A 15,944-nucleotide genomic window follows, 5' to 3' on the forward strand; every position below is an offset into this window, starting at 1 on the left:
TTGATCGTTTTTCGTCCGAAAACTTGTATACGTAGTGTAAATTTACCTGTTTTATACCAAAAAATTGAGACTGCCCCCCTAGTTTATGATTTTTACAATACATTTTGAGTCCCCCCCTCCCCGACGAACTCGCCCAAGCTTTGCCACTGGCCTCCATAACTATACAAACTTTATTTGAGGCTAGCTCGACCGAAAAAATCCAGCTTGCTTCAAGTTTTTTATCAGTCTGACTTTAAGTAGCTAGCGAATGACTCGGCTCGTCTGCATCCCTATTCAAGATAAGATAACTTTCCATATTTGTTTACCCTTAACTAGTTAATGAAATTATAGATACTAATTTAATATCAGTTACAGTCTTAATATATCATATTAATATTAACTACTTAGTTAACCAATCTACGTCATGCATATACACACAAACACACACATATACATACATACCTACATACACATACACTTTCATTTTCATTCTCTCACTTCATAACACACACACATATAAGAAGTGATACAAGGTAATGAAATCCAAAAAGGCTATACACTAAATTACCTACAAATTTTGTGCTTTAGTAATAAACAAATCCAAGTAGTAGAATATTATAATGGGAAGAGGTAGAGTTGAATTGAAGAGAATTGAGAACAAAATTAACCGGCAAGTTACCTTTGCGAAACGACGAAACGGGCTCTTGAAGAAAGCGTATGAGCTTTCGGTTCTTTGCGATGCCGAAGTTGCCTTGATCATCTTCTCTAATAGAGGAAAACTCTATGAGTTTTGCAGTAGCTCAAGGTATACTTTTGTTCGGTTCGGTTTTTTTGGTTACAGATATGGTTCGGTTAATTATTGGGGTTTTTCGGGTTTCGGGTTTTTTTGCACACGGATAATTGTAGATCTGTAGTAGTTCAAGGTGTACTTTTTTAGTCTACGGTTAGGTTTTTGGGTTACGGATACGATTCGGTTATCAATTTTTTTTAGTTTTTTGAAGGTTGAATCTGCGATTGTGTTTTTTTTAATTATTTTTGTTTGTTACGGATAAGGTTTGGTTATCGGATTTTTGGTTATTTTTTACACGTTTAATTGTTGATCTATGGTTAGTTTATTTTTTATTTTATTTTATTTGGTTACGGATACAGTTCGGTTATCGGATTCTGTACACAATTAATTTAGAATTGTAGATCTGTTTGCGTGTACACACGCTTTTCGAAGTTTTTTTTTTTGTTTACGGATACGATTCGGTTTTCAATTTTTTGCAAACAGCAAATTGTAGATCTGTTTTTTAGTTACAGATATGATTTGGTTTTCGGTTTTTTTACACAAGAAATCCGGATGAAATTGTGTAAAGGAAAAGGTGAATTTGTGGTTGACTTGGTATGATTTGCTGTTTTGGTGAATGTTTTGGTTTTTATGGAACTTCGTGCTGGTTTTGTTTCAAATTGAAAAAAATCAATCAGTTTTGTTACATATAAATATTATTATGTTTTTATGCACATATGTTTGATTACATGTTTATTATCCTTTTCTAGCTTTATAGTTGAACAATTTTAGTCAAATTCAGTTCTATTCTTTCATGGATTAAAATGGTGTGAAGCATTTTTAGGGTTTGAGTTTTGTTTTCATGGAGGAATATTTTCTCTCTCATCTTTTTATTTTAGTTTCTTTTTATTTTTTAATTTTTCTGATATGGTTTCATTATAATTTCTCAGAGTTTTTGCTAGCTCTAATTCTGTATTTCATAAAAATTATTTATTTGTCTATTTTATATTTGTATTTATATTTTGTCTATGAATTTTCTTTTAAATATGATTGATTGAAACTAGGGTTTGTCATACTGTATTAATTATTTAATTATATATTTATATGTTTAGTTGTACAAATTAATTTTCAACTGCATTGACCAGAATTAATTTTCTAACACTTTTATTGGTTTTTTGGATTTATGGGTTGTTTGGTTCATTCAGATCTAAATGAGCTCCTGTCTCATTCAGCAACAACAATAAGTCTGAATGATTCAGACCTAATTTTAACCATTAAGATGTTTTCTGTTTGAAACCAAACAGTCTGAATGAATCAAATGTTTACATCTGAATGATTCTATTCAGATGTAAAAAACAGCCCATTAATCATCTTAAAGGTCATCTTTCTAACACAAACAACGTTTCACTTTTACTTGATTGAGCATTAGTTATCTTGGTCCCATACCCGACTATGAAATAGTATCACATAACCAACCCAATACTTGCCGGGTATTGGGTATGTTTATTTGGTTTGGTTTTTAAAGTACATTTATTATCATTTTATTTTTAAATAGTATTTTATTGACCAACAATATTTAAAATAGCATATCACTCTATTATCTAAAGATAAAGCAATATAAAAATAAAAGAAAAATGTTTACATGTATATGGTTGGGTAAATAGATACGCATATTTAGAGTTTTCAGACCAAATATCACTTAATATCATACTCGTCTCATCCCAGCAATAAAACTTAAAACTAATATCATTTTAATTAAATCCTGTCCAAATATTTCGAGCTTGCTTTATATCGTGCTCGTGTACATTACAAGGTTCTCATGGAGTTTTCATAAGTTTTCGTGGTTAAGAAAGGTATCAAGGTAATTTATATTGATTACATGGGATCAAGGAATATTATGAATTCCTTGGTTAGAAATTGAATCTATATATACTAAAGTTTTTGGTTATTCTATTTGAGGCAGAACATGCTTCTTTGTATGTAGCCTAACATGAAAAGATCTGAGCTAGCTTTGAATATTGTAGGTAGCTTACCTTATGGTGAAAATGTTAATAGCGGAAGCCGTAATCATCGTTAACATCATTAGTGAATTCGTGTTGTTCATGTTGTATGTGTGTGTAAACAAACAAAGCATGCAATCGAATTCTTGTATGAACGAATGGATATTTTATTGAATATCTTGGTAGTTACATAAAGATACAGGAGATGTATTTATACACAATAAATGGCGGGTAACCGTTTATAACGGTTATAGGCAACCGCCATATTCTATCTATATAATATTAATAACAATAATATCCTAGGTGTTATAAATACAAATAATAATGATATTATATAAGAATAAAGATTAGCTTATAATATCTAATAAATGTGTGTTAAATTAGGTTGACAAAGGATTAGCCCTAGGATGACTTAAGTTGTTACTTGCTAGTTAGTTCTTGTTTTATTATCCATTGTTGCTTTTTGCCTCTTTACTAAAACAAGACATGTGGCACCATATAAGTAATTTTTGGTACACAAGTTCATGTAAACAAATATCAAAGATTGGTATATTCAAATTACCAACTTAATTTTTCATTAATGTAATAAACTGTTTTAATAAACATATTTAAATTGCTTATTATTTAAATTTATATATAACACAAACCGAGCTACATCTGGATAATGGGTAAGCGAGCAACAAGTTGCGCCGCTATCCCCCTTTTGAATCGCAAAGCCTATTTTACTAAATATAAATCCTTGGTTCCTCGGGCTCTGAGAGTCACTGTGGAGCACCTTCTGCACCCGCTCCAAGAAGCGAACCGCCTCGGGAGCTTATTATGAAAACAAACTTCTGTGTATTTAGGGGTAGCCTAGTTTGACGCTGACAAAAAAGAAAACAGACTTTGGTAATACTAAGAGTCACATAGTTTGCTCACATCAGTAATTTTTAAACAATATGTTTAGTATTATAACTAATTTTAATTATTATTTTTTTGCATATTTGTTTCCAGCATGCTAAAGACACTTGAGAGGTATAAAAAGTGCAACTATGGAGCACCTGAGATAAATGTATCTGCTAGGGAGGCATTGGTGAGTATATTCCTTTCTATGCATTAGTTGGTTCGGTTTGATTATTGACTATATTTAACTGATGACCAATGTTTCGATTTTTCGATTTTCGTAACGATTAACTTTGGTTAAAAACGGTTCGTTAAATTAGTTATTGGAAAATATGGTTCGGTTAGTTTGGTTAATAGCTGGCTTTTGATTTGGGTAGATTGAATTTAGTAAGGTCAAAAGAAAATATTAGCAATTGTTTTAGTTTATAAATAATTTGTTATTTATAAATTAAAAAAATTCATTAAAAAACCTATAACATAATATTTATAAAAATTAAAAATTTAAAGATTGGTTTTGATGGAGGTTTGATTACCCTATAGATTAATGCATGTGTTGGAAATCAGAAGCACAAAAGTATTTGATAATGAAAGGAAACGAAATGGATATTTATTGATTAATGTAAATATCTTGGTGCCGAACAAAGGGTGTGGGCCCTCACCCTTATATACACAAGGATTTTGGCGGTTAACTGTCAACAAACAAAATGGTTATGACAGTTATAATCAACTGTAATAACTGTCAATATAACCGTTATCTGTTTATAACAATATTAACCGACAACTACTTATGTTACAATGATAATAATAACAATAACCAAAGTACTAATGTTTATTTACATATGCTAAGTATGATAAGATATACAAATGATGTTTACACTAATAACATACTCCCCTAAACATCATAAATTAAGGAGAGGTCTTGTAAGTGGGCAGACTTTGGATTGCTTCTTTAACAACTTTTGTAGCTCCAGAAAAATTGAATTTTCGTCTCTTGAGTATACGTTTTGCTGCATTCCAGTCACCATTGAGATATAATGCATAATCTGACTGTTCATCGGGTGTTGTTGACAAAGGTTGAGATTCATTAGAAGTTCCGCCTTGTTTTCCGTCATGAGATATATTATTTCTTCTTTCTCTTGCAGCACATGTAATGTTGTAATTCCATTCCATCGCATCAAGATAATTTAAGTAGACATCCTTTACCCACATATCATCAGAGTATTCTAATCCCAATTCTTTGGCTATAAGTGTCCAAAGATTATATTCACTTACGTGTTTTGCCCCTCCTTCTTTCTTGACCGCGATGAATAGATCAAGTAAATCAATTTTTTTGTTGCAGTCCATCAATGGAGGAATCGGTTTTGAGAGTTTTAAATAAAAATTAAAAAACCAATCTAACATTTGCAAAAACTTTGTGGATAGTTGATCTTTATATTTGTAAAGATCATCTATACAATCGATTAAATCAAGAAGTGTTATACAGTCATTAAAAGAGTTAAACTCTACCGCTTCAATAATCAAACGTAACCAAAGTGATTCATTTTGGGACGAGTTATTCAAAGAGAGTTCTTGAAAATATGAATTCAAATAAGATTTTTTAAAGGATTCATATTCATTATCTTTTCCTAAGATCACTTTATTCTTTTCAAAACGATTCATTCTTGTTTCTTGATAAGGATCATTTGAAAAATCCTTTTCTTTTTCAAACATGGGATCAATTTTGCATTTGTGTCCCTCAAACTTAATCTTAAAACCTTGTAATCTTAATTGTTCCAAACTAAAAACATTTTTACCAGAGTCTGGAACATAGAACACACTTTCAAAAAATAACAATTTTCCATTCAGATTAAGTGAAACTTACCCAACTCCATGTATAAACAAAATTTCAGATTTTTTTATACGACTTTCTACCCCAAATGATGTCATTATTTTATCAAATTGGGATAAATCATTTGCAAAGTGATTTCGTATGTTTATATTAACATACCATATTCCTGACCAGGATCCTTGGTCAGTTCCTGATACAATGTATTCATTAGTATGATTGTTCATCGCATACTGGTCTTGTATCCCCATATTGAATGTGTCTCGGATTAGAGATGTGGCTTCATCTTGTTCTTTGAGTTTGCAATGTCGGACTTTGTGACCAGTCTCCCTACAATAATAACATAGACGTTTCTCAATGTCTCTAATTCTGCGATTCCTGCTTCTGAAAGATCCTTCCATGTTGTTTGATAAGATTTACGAATTTGTAGTGATGATCGTAGTGGCTTTGATACCAGATGTTGGAAATCAGAAGCACAAAAGTATTTGATAATGAAAGGAAACGAAATGGATATTTATTGATTAATGTAAATATCTTGGTGCCGAACAAAGGGTGTCGGCCCTCACCCTTATATACACAAGGATTTGGCGGTTAACTGTCAACAAACAAAACGGTTATGACAGTTATAATCATCTGTAATAACTGTAAATATAACCGTCATCTGTTTATAACAATATTAACCGACAACTACTTATGTTACAATGATAATAATAACAATAACCTAAGTACTAATGTTTATTTACATATGCTAAGTATGATAAGATATACAAATGATGTTTACACTAATAACAGCATGAACTTACATGTTTTGGATACAATATAGTATGCACTTTGCCTAATATTAATTGCTTTAGGGTAGATGAGTGCAGCATTAGTCAAACTACTTCTGTAAGAACGTATTTTATATAATCAAATTTTAAACTATAGTTTATTGCTTTATTAACAAATAGCAAGTAGCAACCAAGTTTGTTAATCATATTTCTATAGCAATAATTAGTAAATTGGCTAAACATATTTTTTATTAATATAAAAAGAACAGTTTGTAATTACTAATGGTGCAAATGAGCAGAGCTGCTCGAAATTGATTTGTTAAAAGGTCCTATACATGTGACCCGCTATCAGAAAAAGAATTGCAATAGCTAAATGATGGTGTGCAGTATCGGTTAGCCATAGACCTCCAGTTACGGGGTCTAATCCTACACGAAAAGTAAGAAAGTCCCCATATTTTGACCAATTCAAGGTGAAAAATGGGGCTGCTCCCTCGGCAAAACTGGGATAAAGTTGAGCCAACAGATCCCGATTCAAGATAAATTCATGAGGAAGTGGTATTTCTTTAGGATCTACTCCAGCGTTTAGAAATTGGTTAATAGGTAAAGATACATGTACTTGATGCCCCGCCCAAGAGAGAGACCCAAGTCCTAGTAGCCCCGCTAAATGGTGATTCAACATAGATTCTACATCTTGAAACCAAGCCAGTTTTTGAGTAGCTTTATGATAATGAAACCAACCAGCAAAAAACATTAACGCTGCAAAGATCAATGCACCAATTGCGGTACAATAGAGTTGTAATTCGCTAGTTATTCCAGATGCTCGCCAAATCTGAAAAAAAACCAGAGGTTATTTGTATTCCTCGGAAGCCCCCGCCCACATCACCATTCAAATTTCTTGTCAAGGAAGCATCTCGAAAGTTCCGTAATCTATGGTTGATGCCTCACTCGAACTCTATCCCATACCCTACTCGATGCTGAAGCTACTCTGCCTTTGGAACCCACAAAGAAAGCCGGGCGCTTGGGAAGCTATGCAAAACCTGAAAAAAGGAATCTGCTTTCCATCTTTGAGCTCAGAGGTTACGATCGTCTCCTCATTAGGCTATTTTAAAAAGTATAGCTGACTCATCAGCTGAGTGGTTCGCCTCTTGTCCACCTGAGTTGTTTACTTGCATAAACGAGTTTGAGCCCGAGCTCAAGCCTTAAAATAAGCTTGTTTAATAAACGAGCCCAAGCCCGAACTTGACTTACCAAGCTCGAGCTGACTCGCGAGCCTATCATACATAAAATTATGATAAAAATAGCTAAATATTGTAATTTATATTATGTTATACATCAAAAAGTATAATTAAAAATATAAAATGCAAATATAAATATATATATAAATTAATTAATAAATAATAAATGAGGCGAGCCGAGCTTGAGCTTGAGCTTGAGCTTGAGAAATAAAGGTTTCATAACCATTAAATATTTACTAAGAAAACACAAAGGTTGACAGCATGCAAACGGCCGCCATTAGAGCTCAGATATACATACAATTAATACATATATTATAATCCCTTGAACAACTCTTGAAGCTTTGATATAAACTGGTGTATAACTGGGGCATCAAATAGATTTTTAATTAATCCTAAGGTTTTTACACATTACACTGCCATATATAGGTAGGATATAATAGAAAAACAAAGTATAGGGTTAGATTATACACATCAAAATTGATCAATCATATAAATATATATCAATAATTCATCATTTTTCTCACATCACAACTAAAATGTTATCCCTAACGCGTTACAAAGGGGTTATGTTATAGCTACGCCATCCTCATATGATTTCACACCATCATCATATGGTCGTTAACAAAACATTTAGACAATCGTTTGACTGACATGGTCAAACTGTGAAAATTATTTGTCAAAGTTATCGTACGGCCAATGCCTAAACAGGATTTGATGTACCACAGTCAGTCAAACATCGAAAAATATATTATTATTTTTTTGTCAAAACAGCCATTCGATCTGACCATACACAGCCAAACTTTAAAAAATTGGTCAAAAAACGACCATCAGACCTCTATCCTGGACTGATGTTTAAAACGGTGTGAGATAAAATGTCAGACACTATGTGTATAGCTGACCCCTAAATATAGCAAGATTTGCTATGTAAACGAAGAAAAGCTAACAATTATGACCAATAAACAATGAAAAATTAAAAGTTTTACTATATAAGCAATACAAAACCACAAATTGTGTTCGTTGTCGGGTTCAGCACACCAACACGACCTGTTTAACTTGTAGGCAACTGTAATATGTTAAGGTTATGTCTTTTGGATCATAGATTTCATCTAATATTATCCCTTAAATATTTACCTGCATACTCCTTTATCCAAATGTATAATGTGCAATATCTTAACATGAGTATGGTCAGACATTGTTACAAGGGCTATAAATACTAGAAAATTAATAGCATAAAACTATTTACTTTTTACCAGCACATGACACTTTTTAATCATTTATTTACTGCAACAAGGCTTACTCTTTGTTACTAAAATATTACAATCTGTCTTCATTTGATGTAACATATTTACTTTCTTTTTTTTTCACTTCTTAAATTTTTTTAATGCTATAACTGTATAAGTTGATAGGAAATTACAAGCATGTTACATTAAATTATAAAAAAACAACTTATATATAAATATATGGTAAAAATAATTAAATTAAGTGATCTACAGGAGCTAAGTAGTCAGCAGGAGTATTTGAAACTTAAAGCACGTTATGAGGAACTACAAAGAGCTCAGAGGTAAACCTGAAAATATAGAAATATAATATGATATGTATATATATATTTGATGTAAATGGCTGTTATGTAATTATTATTAGGAATCTCCTGGGTGAAGATCTTGGTCCTTTGAGCTGCAAGGAGCTCGAGTCACTTGAACGACAACTCGACACATCTTTAAAGCAGATCAGATCAGCCCGGGTATTATTTATGAACCTACAATATCATACACAATTATATATATACACACATGTGTACATTAAATGCGTCAACGGATTTATAGACTCACTTAAAATCTTGTAACTAGAACATGATAAATGTGTCAAACAGATTGACGGGTTGAACTTATAGTTTTTTTTATTCTAAATTTAAGTAGGCCATGCTTTTTAGTTAAAGAGGTTAAACATGTCAGCCTGTTGTTTGTTAAACATATTAGACATCATCATCGTACTCAGTATATCCCACCAATAGCAATGCTATGGTAGGGTCTGAGGAGGGTAAGATGTAGACAACCTTACCTCTACCCCATAGGGATAGAGAGGCTGCTTCCGATGAGACCCCCGGCTCGATAGTAGTTTTGCATCAAGCCTTGGACATAAGGCACATAGCACTCAATCATCGGGACACCGGCTGATTGATGCATGTGCCCTTGTCTTTCGGCTATCAACACCACCACATGATGCCTGATTAACCTTCCCCCACTTTTAACGTTATTTTCACGAGATTAGTAAAATAACGTCAAAATTAGTGCAATTTTACTTTTGCCCACCCGAGAGTTCACACATATATACATTATATGCGTGCACCGCCAGCAGGGCATGTTAAACATATTAGACATAACAGCTCAAAATCTAGCGCGTCACGTTTAAAAAATGTTACATAAATAATCTAACATTTTTAAATATAAACGATGTTAAGGCCCGCATTTTTAATTAAAGCAAAGCTTAATGTATATGCCTGTTTAAAGATTAAACACAAGCCAAATCAAACCGACTTGATTATAAACAAACAAAATGAAATTGTCACATATGTTAACGCTACGATTTTATATTTATAGACTCAGTTAATGCTGGATACACTTACAGATCTTCAGAAAAAGGTAAGATCATAACATTTTAGATATATATTTAATGTTCAAACAAATATTTTGGATATATCATATTGTTTTATCAATATTCTTGGTATTGCAGGAGCATGCACTAAATGAAGCAAATTCAACCTTAAAACAAAGGGTATGTATATATGTACATATGCATTAAAATTCCATTATTTTAGTATCTATTTTAATTTCAACTATTTGGATTAATTTGCACTAATAGTATTTGCAGTTGATGGAAGGAAATCAAGTAAGCACACTCCATTGGCTTCCTCATGCTCAACACGAAATCGGATATGACCGACAACATGAACCTCAACAACATCAATCTCAATATCAAAACGGTGAAGCCTTCTTTCATCCCCTCGATTGCGGGCCCACTTTACAAATGGGGTAATTCCTCGTTATTTATTTTATTAATAAATTAATAAAAAAACAATTTTAAGTAGAGAACTGTAATATAATTGATATTCTGACGTATCGTGAAATGAATATTAGGTATCAAACGGATCCAATGACGGTAGGAGCAGCGTCAGAAGCAGGGCCGAGTTCGAGTAATTACATGTCAATATGGTTTCAGTGATCATATTTAAAATTAATAATTTAACAATATTAGTTTGAGATTGACGGTCTTGTTTTACTCATAATCAGGCGATGTGTGTTTAATCTTTATTGCAACTCTTTGAACATATATATAAAGACATAATTATAACATACACACATTTTCAACATGCATGCATGTATGAACACACACATATATAGATGTAAATGCATAGAAAACACATTTTACATATTCATGATTTATACATATAAAACATATATAGATTTTAACACACAATTGGAAAAATAAAAAAAACATAACATAGAAAAATTGTATAGAATAAGATTTTCTTCGGTTTTAGTTAACTGATGTAGAGATGGATCTTAACTGCGAACAAGAAGAGACAAATGAAACCAAAGAAAAGCAACGAATGCATCAAGATGGCCGCTCCACTCGTCTGAAAGCTACCAAACTCAACCCACCGTCTATGTCCTGGAAGCTGAAACAGTAACCCTGGTGTGAATAACACGAAGAGCACCACCGGCACAAAAACCGGGCCCCAATCCAACATCTTGATTTGTTATCAAAGACAACTTAATTATGTATAATACTTGTTTTGCAACTTTTGTGTTTTTGTTAGAGTGATTTGAGTTTTAATATAGGATAGATTGGGAGGCATAGACTTTGGTGAGAAGCAAAGGGGTTAGGCTTGTGGTAGAGAACCTAGTGAAGCAAGTAATGTCGGATTCACTACTAAAACATATGCATGCACGTGATAAGATCTTGTTTTAAACACAACTAGGTTTTCATTATTTATAAAACAACGAGTTTTTTGACCCCCCGTGTTGCGGGGGAGCATTTGATAAAGAAGCCAGTTAACATGTTGAGTCACAATATGTATTCACGTATTTGTTGGTGTGATTTTGTCCAAAACCAAGTGTTATCAATGAACGTTATTCTCCAGCAAAACCAAAAAAAGTCTGGTGAAGACACTAAAAACACATTATCAAAGTTATAATACAACGGACTTACTTGTTGGGTTCGTAGGCCTTGTTGGCCCGGTTTATTATATGAAGTCAAAAGAGGAGACGGGTGTGGGCGGTCGGGCCCAAGCCCGGCCCGGTTTAGATTTCTTGCATAATAATTTACTAACCCTAGTTCAGTCTCTATATAAACAACATTATGTACTTGTAATATTGGTCACTCAATAAAGATATACCTAGTTGCCACCCGTGGACGTAGGTCAGTTTAGACCGAACCACGTTAAATCCTCGTGTTCGTTTATTGCTTTCGTGTCGTGTTCGGTTTCGTGTGTGCGTTTAATCCTAGCAAGTGGTATCTAGAGCTTAGGTTCGGGGTCACACGAAGAACACGATTGCAGACGAGTTGGTCGATTAGGGTCGGTCGCTGGCAGCCATAGCCGTTGTACCCAGACATCGATTGAAGTTAAGTTTTTCTTTCAAGGTTATCCGACCCCGTCTAATTGTGTTATTACATTGCAATTAATATTTGAGGTTTATGTCTTGGATCGCACAGTGTTGGTCACATTGAAATTGTGAATTTGTGCTTTGTTCGTGAGGTTTCATCGCAGCCGCCAAAATATATTATATTGTTTTTTTTTTTGTGTTGAAGTAACCTACTACCAACCACTAGATATTGCAATTGATGTGTTTTATTTGTGAGATTAAATATCGTTGACACATACAAATATTAATTAAAACACATTAATTTGTGTTTTGGGAAGCAGACCAGTTTTTTATGATTGAGTAACCAGTTGGTTTATTTTTGAGTGGTTCGGATATGGTTTGGGCAGTGTAGCTTAGTGATAATTATTTTCGTTAAGATCATCTTTGAGCGAAGAACGAGGCAAGAACAGTCGAATCAAGATCCTATTTTTGTTTAAGAACAGTCGTCAAAACAGAAGAAGCGTTAAAGAAACCAAAAACCAGTGCCAACCTCGTTTGTCAGGTTTTATCGTTTCAGTTTAAAGTTTCAGTTTTCTGATTTACAGTTTGTTATTCCGCTACGTTTAAATAGGTTGATTATTTAACAGAGTTTAGTAAAACAGTTGTTAAGTTCAGGCCCGTGCGATTGCTGTGTTTGTCTCTGTTTTATCCAGTTTTTCGTTTTAGTCATTGTCATGGCAGAAGACGGAAAAGTTTCGATACAGAAGTTTGACGGACAGAAGTTTGGTTGGTGGAAGATGCAGATTGAGGCACTACTTTGTCAGAAAGACTTGGATGTAGTGCTTGAGGATGAAAAACCAGAAAAGTTGTCAGAAGCAGATTGGAAGAAGTTAGACAAGAAAGCTAGGGCTTGTATTACTTTGTCGTTGTCGGAAGATGTGGCGTTTAACATCATGAAAGAAACCACAGCACGTGGTATGATGGAGGCGCTATCCAACATGTATGAAAAGCCTTCGGCAGCGAATAAAGTCTATCTTATCCGAGAGCTAGTGACAACAAGAATGAAAGAGGGTGGGTCAGTTACAACTCATATCAATAATCTTAATTCGATCTTGTCCCGCTTAGTGTCAGTTGACATTAAGTTTGATGATGAAGTTCAAGGCCTCTTGTTATTATCCTCTTTGCCCGACAGTTGGTCGCAAACAGTGACTGCAGTTTGTAGTTCGTCTACAAATATTACTTTCGATGGGATTCGAGATCTGATTCTGGGAGAAGATTCAAGACGCAAAAGTTCAGGTGAATCATCAGGCAATATGCTAGTCAAAGAAGGTAGAGGTAGGGGAAAACAGCGAGGCAGTGGGAGCAGGAAGAGGAGTCAGTCTAAGACTCGTAAGGATATTGAATGTTGGGGTTGTAAAGAGAAAGGACACTTCAGGAATCAGTGTCCGAATGGTAAGAAAGAGGTGAACGTTACAGAAGACGACACAGATGACGGGGTCAGTAGTGATGAGGCTTTGGTTTGTAGTGTTGAGAGTAGCGTTGATGCTTGGGTGATGGATTCTGGTGCATCGTATCATGCCACTCACTGTAGTGAAACGATGAAGAATCTTAAATTTGGGGATTTTGGAAATGTTCGACTAGCGAATGATGATATTTTAGAGGTTACGGGTATGGGAGACGTTGATTTGATAACTTCAGCCGGTACTTCTTGGACTTTGAAAGACGTGAGGGTTATTCCAAGTTTGAAGAAACGTTTGATATCAGTTAGGCAGTTGGATGACCAAGGGCACGATGTTAAGTTCGGGAATGGGCAGTGGAAAGTAGTCAAAGGGAATCTCGTGGTTGCTCGTGGCAAGAAAATGGGTTCGTTGTATATGGTCGATATGTCACCGAAAGGAGTGGATCCAGTTTTGGTGAAAGACAAAGTCCGGTTCACAGAATCTCGTGGGCAGAAGAAGGTTCGTTTTGCAAGTAACAAACCCAGAGCCAAAGTGAAGATTCAGGATGAACGAGCTAGGAAGGTTAAATCAGTTGGGGGACATCGTGACAGTGGGAGCACAGGTCGTGTTTCAGTTACAGTCCCAGGTCGACAGTGGATTAAGAAAACCAGTATTCCAGCTGTAAAAGTCTCTCCAATGAATTACTTGCTGAATATGGAGAGTGTTTGTTCTCAGGTTATCTCAGGATCCGGTAGTTCGTTACAGTGGGAGCCGGTAGGGACAGAGAACGGGTCAGGGGCAGTTTCAGCCATGACTGACGTGTTGGAGCTCCGGGGAGCTTCAACGGGCCTTCAGGTTAATTGATGAGAAGGCGGTGGCAACTAGAAGAAGTTTAATGTTCAGATTACAGAAGTACAATCAGGAGTGCAGACGAGAGTACTCAAGGCCTCCGAGTGGGAGATTGTTGGGTTCGTAGGCCTTGTTGGCCCGGTTTATTATATGAAGTCAAAAGAGGAGACGGGTGTGGGCGGTCGGGCCCAAGCCCGGCCCGGTTTAGATTTCTTGCATAATAATTTACTAACCCTAGTTCAGTCTCTATATAAACAACATTATGTACTTGTAATATTGGTCACTCAATAAAGATATACCTAGTTGCCACCCGTGGACGTAGGTCAGTTTAGACCGAACCACGTTAAATCCTCGTGTTCGTTTATTGCTTTCGTGTCGTGTTCGGTTTCGTGTGTGCGTTTAATCCTAACATTACTATCCAAAACCATAAACTACCAAAGAAAGCATACCAAATGGACAAACAATTGAGAAACATGCACAAATAACATAACCAAAGAAAAACAAAGGCTCAGATTTGTAGCAACAAAATTTTTCTTACCCAAATCCACCATGGCTGCAATCCAGTTGCATAACAATTGCCATCTGGATTGCCAAGCCAAGATGCAAATAAAATCTACAAAGACCAATTTTTTTGCTGACCCTATACATTTCATCATCGCCTCGTATACGAAACAAATGAAACCTGACAACAACATAGACAAATCAGCCACTGTCGTAAACATTCACCATCGTGAATGTTTGCCAAACCACCGCCAACACCAAACAACCACCACCAAGGTGCAAGAAAATGAACCATGTAACAATTACGAATAATCTTGTGGTGGAAGTTCACCTCCAACATTCCAAGTATTAAAGTATTAGCAGATACCCTTTAACAACAATAATAGTAATAATCAATATATGATGTAAAACCAATAAATGTGACTCAATGAGTGGCTTGTGAAACATATATACCTGAGCTCCTTTGAGTCAATAAGTTGTGCTCTAAATGTCTTCGATTCCCTTCTTCTTAACCTGTGAAAATCTCCTAATATAAAAAATGAATCAAATTATTGCATAATTCTGCAGGTTTTCTTTGCAAATTCAGCACTTTTTTTGTTTTGCTTAGAAAGAAAATAAGATTACATCATAAAAGATACAATGTTGGATTAAACCAATCTAGTTCCTCTATTTATCGGTTAAGTTGCTTCATTTATCTCCATAAGTAGAAAACACAATCAATTATTCTACGCGATTCCACTACATAATACTTGAAACATAATTTTAAATGGCATATCATCAACATATTTTATTTTTGGATTTAAAGTTTTTTCAACCCTAATAAAAGCTATCTTCAAACTATAGAGTCTCATACACGCGTATGAGATTATACAGGGTTTGCTGTAAATGGGTTCGGGTCGACCCCGCAAACTCGTTTAGCTAAATGGGTCTGGTTTGACGAACCGCCTAATTAGTGAGACGGTTCGTCTAAAAGCATACCCAATTTTATGAGTTTGACGAACCACCTAATTATTGTGGGATGTTATTTCATTAAATTAATATAGATGATGAGTTTAACGCGAGCCGTCAGAATTAGACGATCAGTTTGACATGAACTAATGTCAAAAAACAAA

The 15,944-nt window shown here is 34.5% G+C and overlaps 2 protein-coding genes across 3 annotated transcripts; one reads left to right on the forward strand and one right to left on the reverse strand.

Annotated features, from left to right (window-relative positions):
- The first annotated feature begins 503 nt into the window (after nucleotides 1-503).
- On the forward strand, nucleotides 504-10,799 carry LOC143627639 (agamous-like MADS-box protein MADS4). 2 transcript variants are annotated; one of them, XM_077097419.1, is made up of 8 exons: nucleotides 504-784; nucleotides 3,742-3,820; nucleotides 8,954-9,021; nucleotides 9,102-9,201; nucleotides 10,058-10,099; nucleotides 10,191-10,232; nucleotides 10,320-10,489; nucleotides 10,595-10,799. In XM_077097419.1, the coding sequence occupies exons 1-8, from the start codon at nucleotides 600-602 to the stop codon at nucleotides 10,677-10,679; spliced, it is 771 nt and encodes a 256-aa protein (XP_076953534.1). In that variant the 5' UTR covers nucleotides 504-599; the 3' UTR covers nucleotides 10,680-10,799. The 2 variants fall into 2 exon arrangements, with proteins under 2 accessions (XP_076953534.1, XP_076953536.1); XM_077097421.1 differs by having other exon boundaries at nucleotides 10,329-10,489.
- Nucleotides 10,800-10,848: 49 nt separating this feature from the next.
- On the reverse strand, nucleotides 10,849-11,208 carry LOC143627640 (uncharacterized). Its single transcript, XM_077097422.1, has one exon. The coding sequence runs from the start codon at nucleotides 11,206-11,208 to the stop codon at nucleotides 10,999-11,001; it is 210 nt and encodes a 69-aa protein (XP_076953537.1). The 3' UTR covers nucleotides 10,849-10,998.
- Between the last annotated feature and the right edge of the window lie 4,736 nt (nucleotides 11,209-15,944).

Source organism: Bidens hawaiensis, unplaced genomic scaffold (genome assembly GCF_021521415.1).
Source record: "Bidens hawaiensis isolate Kalapana, Puna unplaced genomic scaffold, B.hawaiensis_p1.1 tig00004685_1, whole genome shotgun sequence".
NCBI lineage: Eukaryota > Viridiplantae > Streptophyta > Magnoliopsida > Asterales > Asteraceae > Bidens > Bidens hawaiensis.